The 5,000-nt window shown below is 49.1% G+C and overlaps 1 protein-coding gene across 1 annotated transcript in view; it reads left to right on the top strand.

Moving 5' to 3' along the window:
• agmo (alkylglycerol monooxygenase) overlaps positions 1-5,000 on the top strand; it is a 42,211-nt gene that overhangs the window by 23,410 nt on the left and 13,801 nt on the right. Inside the window, exon 10 of the mRNA XM_056602178.1 lies at positions 1,098-1,205. Within this exon, the coding sequence (XP_056458153.1) occupies positions 1,098-1,205 (108 nt within the window). The remainder of the gene's footprint in view (positions 1-1,097; positions 1,206-5,000) is intronic.

The raw sequence follows: 5,000 nt of genomic DNA, 5'->3' as shown, positions 1-5,000 counted from the left end.
TGAGGGAATGAAAGGCACAGAGAGAGAGAGGGAGAGAGGGAGAAAGGGAGAGAGAGAGAGGTCCAGCAGAGGAAGGAACGAGGCAGAATGTGTTGGAGCTCTGTGAGACTGAGCAGAGCTCCGGTGCTGCGGGTCAGCCAGCACCAGGTCTGTTTCCCCGCTCCCTCCAGCCGCACCACCGCCCCCACTGCGATCCAGAAAGGACCACCGCCACACCGCACCCCCCCAGACCCACCTCATCCACCCCCACTCGCCCTCCCCCTAATATCACTCCCTCGTGAAGAAAAAGAGAAAGGTAGAAATCGAGGTTGCAAGATTGGCTCTTTTCGTCACGCTCCGTAAAATAAAGGGATTGTTTTTTCCTTCCCCTAATATGATTTCACACATTATTAACTTAACGCCCAAAATGTGGAGAAGCATATTTTCACACATTATGTTCTTTAAAAGAGTTTTAATTCATTATTTTTTTCTCCCTCACGCTTCTGTGGTTGTTTAAATATATTGTAATCCGCGTGATACACACATAAGATCTATGTGTTGAGCCTGTGATGGCAGGAACTGGGAATGCATGGCTACGGCCTCCATCGCCACGGTTACCGCCAGCGCAGCTTTGTTTATTTGCTTCCCTTGAAGCGGGAGGGAGATCCATCCCCTGAAGAACTCCATATTAATGTATTTAAAGACGGAGGACGGCGAGACAGAGCGGAGGGAGTCTCACTGGGGTACAGTGAAGAGGACATTTGTTACCACGCAGGGGGACCACTTTAGCATTCTTCTTTTTAACTGACCCGTCAAAATATCGTCCTTGTAACAATTTAGGAACCCGTTAATTTTACACATTTGTTTCTTTAGCACAAAAAACAACGGCCAAACATTTCTTCAATGGTTGGATTTACTTATTTCTAAGCAAAGAAAAAAACATACTTTCAATTAAGTGTATTCTTATTTTAGTGTTTTACTGTCTGTGTGTGCTTGTGTGTGTGTATGTGTGGGTGTATGGGCCAAATCAAAAACTGCAAAAACGTGTTTGACACGTTTGCTGTGTAATTGTTTAATGTGTGTTTGTGTGTGTGTGCGTGTTGTGTGTGTGTTTACAGTTAACTGGGAAGGAGCTGCCTCTTGATCGTCAGTTATCCCTGGCTGCACGCCTCTACCTGGTCATCCACTTCCTGCTGGTCCTGGGCCTGTACTTCAAAGTCAAAACGGTAGGCCTCCTCGCTCTGGGATGACAGTAAAACTTAAGAGCTTCTTAAGGTTCAACACTGTTCTTCTTAAGGGAGCCATTTGTATTCATTATTTATGTGATGTTTATGTGATGTGAGTTCTTTGACTTTTAAACGTCCGTACACATTCAAGCCAGCCTGAAGTCATGCAGTTCTTGGATTTGCTGAAAAGCAACTCTGTTGGCGACTCAGGGTGTGCCTTGCCCAGGGGTATTTCCTCATTGTCTTTTCCCCATCCACTTGCATGTCAGTACACAGCCGATATTGTGCTGCTCTGGGTTGTGTGGAAACGACCAAATTACTTCTTCTTTCTGTTTACTAGCGCCGCATGTGAACATGTGCACATATTTATTTTCCCTCGTTGATTCACCAAACCGGCTTCAGTTTGTTGAGGCAGGTCCCCAGTGAGTCCAACTCTTGTCTACAAACCACGACAGAATGACTGATCGCCCTTCCACTCCACAACAACCAGTCAGTGATTTTCCACTAGGCCGGCCAACAGACCCCCGCACCCCCCCCTGCACCCCCCTATTTTCTCCCCCACAAGCGAACCAGAAGAAGAAGAAGAATAAAATGGCCGGTCTCCTCAGCAGTTATCTTTGGCATCCCTCTCCCTCTCTGGGGAATAGTTTTGGTTAGCCACCAAAAAAATGAATCCCCACAACCCGCCCTTCAGCCCAGACCCCCTCAAACCCACTCCCGACTCCAAAATGGCTGCCTGTGGTCCCTGTGATCACCTCACTCCTCAGTGGTGCATCTTGAGTAGTGTCTCTCCACCGTGGTCTCCCCCCTCTAGCACACACAAACACTAGCACACACACAGGGTCCCGGTGGAGTTAGATGGGGGGTTCCCACCTCCACCTCCTCCTCCTCCTCCTCCTCCTCTTCTTTCGTCTTGGCGAGGGAAACATCAGCAGCAGCTGGTGGTCCTTGCAGTGAACACAAACGCCCTAATTGTCGAGTCAAACATCTCCCAACCCAAATAGCCTTCAGGACGCAGCGGCAATCAGGGACTTGGAGGGAAAATAACAACGTCAGCACCGGAGCCAGACAATAAATCATGTCACTGTGTGTATTTATACCCACATGTTTGCTGGCCACTTACTCGCCCTGACAATTGATGATACGGTGCGGGACAACTTATGGGCTCCGTGCTAATTTGGACGCAGCGCCGAGGCTATTTCAAACGGGAGCAGCGTCGCCGTAGCTACTCTTCAATTACATCATCAGCGTCAAGACTGGTGTGTGTGTGTGTGTGTGTGTGTGTGTGTGTGTGTGTGTGTGTGTGTGTGTGTGTGTGTGTGTGTGTGTGTGTGTGTGTGTGTGTGTGTGTGTGTGTGTGTGTGTGTGTGTGTGTGTGTGTGATTGTGTGTGTGTGTGTGTGTGTGTGATTGTGTGTGTGTGTGTGTGTGTGTGTGTGTGTGTGTGTGTGTGTGTGTGTGTGTGTGTGTGTGTGTGTGTGTGTGTGTGTGTGTGTGTGTGTGTGTGTGTGTGCTTCATTATAGGTTTGACAAAGTGGTTGGTACCTTGATAAGAGCTCTGTGCTCTACCAATACGGCCTTTCATCCACACTTGGTTAAAATACATTTTATAGGTCTGTATTGACCACGGTGTGGTACAATGTTGTGCAGATCACGGAAGAGGCTGTCAAAGTAATCTAAACATATTTTCTAAGAATGTACGATTCATAATAATGTTTAAAGATCGGAAAACGGAAATCAAGCATCGTGCTACTTTCCCAACTTATGATATTAATTAAATGAGGGGAAAACAAGAGCAGAAGTTTAAGAAGTAAAGGTTGTACAAACAATTCATTAAAATGCAATCTATTTTATTTGGCACAAGTTCATAATGTAAAATAACATTGGAATTTCTCGTTCCAATTAGTTTACATCACACTGTCACGTCTAGTTGAACCAAAGTACACTGCACCACACCCCTGGCTTTCATCGCCAGCATATTATTGATTGATAATAACCAGTGTGTATCCAATTAATTTCCAATTATCCAGAGCAATAATAATATAAAAATGAAAAAGCTACAATCAGTCTACTGTTCAGGTTACAGTTTCCTCACCAGATGTTACGTTTAACTTCTACCTGTCGCTGTTATGGCTGCAATGTGATACATGACCGTGTGAAAAGAATGCGCTCACACATTCATAAGTTGGTTTTATATAGATTTAAAACAATATATATATATATATATATATATATTGTTTTATACATATATAAACCAAACGCCGGCACTATTTTTCTGCCGCCTTCTCAACACAGTGCCGCATGGAAAAATGTAGGTCATTTTTCATCCTTGGGCTCTACTTACCTTCTGTGGGTCATGCCATGGTAGGGGGGGGGGGTAGAAACTAAAGATCATGTGACCAAACATGACCAGCCCCCTGTAACCTTGCACACCCCTGGTTAATCCAGTAGAGATAAGTTCACGTGCCCCTTTAAGCCTAGATATCTCTCCAGTCATCACACCTCAACACTTTAAATAAGCGTCTTCTCCGCCCCTGTCCCCGGTTGATCTGTCCACTCCAATAAAGTGCGATTGGTGTGACACCCCTCCCTCCCTCCCGCCCCCCCCCCCCCCCCCCCGGCCCAACCGTGCAAGAAAGAAAACCCCCTGAGTCAGCCGGAGGGAGCTGACCCAAGATTTCCTTGCTGTGATTCACAGAGAGCTGGAAGCAGGGCCCTGCACCGCTCCCTCCCTCCCTCCCTCCCTCCCTCCCTCCCTCCCTCCCTCCCTCCTTCCCTCCCTCCACTCCTCCGGATTCTCCCAATCTATCCCTCCCTCCCGTTCTCCCTCCACCCCTCCCCTCCCTCTCCCTCTTCCCTCCCTTCCTCCCTCCTCTCTCCCTCCTCTCTCCTGTCCTTTCCTCCCCCCTCTCTTCTTCCCCTCCCCTCCCTCTCCCTCTTCCCTCCCTTCCTCCCTCCCTCTCTCCCTCCTCTCCCCTGTCCTTTCCTCCCCCCTCTCTTCTTCCTCTCCCTTCCTCCCTCCCTCTCTCCCTCCTCTCTCCTGTCTTCTCCTCCCTCCTCTCCTCTTCCATCTCCCCTCCCTATAGCCCTTCGTACAGCGCGGTTCCTCGTGGGGCCGATGGATCACCGCTCCCGGGCCGCCTCTGAGCAGTGCTGCTTTATTGCAGCCTGTTGACGGCCTGGTGCTAGGCTGGCCCGAGGGCCGCCGCGCAGGCTGCTTGGGCTGGAGTCCCTCTGTGTTTCAATGTGCTGTACTTTGAGTTTGGGAGGAGGTGACCACCAAGGCAGTCAGCCCTCAGGTCTGACTGCCAGGTGAGGCAAGACGTTCCCCCCCCCCTGGCCCCGGTCCCCGTTCCCCCCCTCCCGATCCCCTCGCCCTCCCGATCCCCCCCCCTTCCCAACTGGCCCCAGCCCTTGGTATAGACCCCAAGTCACGTCCTGCATCGCTCCTTCATCTGATGCATGTGTGTGTCTGTCTGCTTGCATGCATTCAGGTATGTGTACAAGAGAGTTTGGTGCGTACCAGCAGGAATATTTATTTATTTAACATAAAAATATATCTAAGTGTTTTTCTCTCGGTCAGTCTGTCTGTCTGAGGGTCTGTCTATCTGTCCCTTGCTCTCTCTGTCTGTATGAATGTCTTAACTTCTGTCCCTCTCTACAGCTCCTTTTACACAGAGATCCCGCAATACTTGCCGTCGAGAATATCTGGCGTTATGCTGGTTTAGCTTAAACCAATCCGGCGTAAAGCCGCCCCTCCGGAGGCAAGACACGACCTCGTCAGCGACTCGTGTGA

The sequence above is a fragment of the Gadus chalcogrammus genome, chromosome 11 (genome assembly GCF_026213295.1).
Source record: "Gadus chalcogrammus isolate NIFS_2021 chromosome 11, NIFS_Gcha_1.0, whole genome shotgun sequence".
Lineage (NCBI taxonomy): Eukaryota > Metazoa > Chordata > Actinopteri > Gadiformes > Gadidae > Gadus > Gadus chalcogrammus.
Note: the sequence above shows the minus strand (reverse complement) of the source record. Positions and strands in the feature narration are given on the sequence as shown.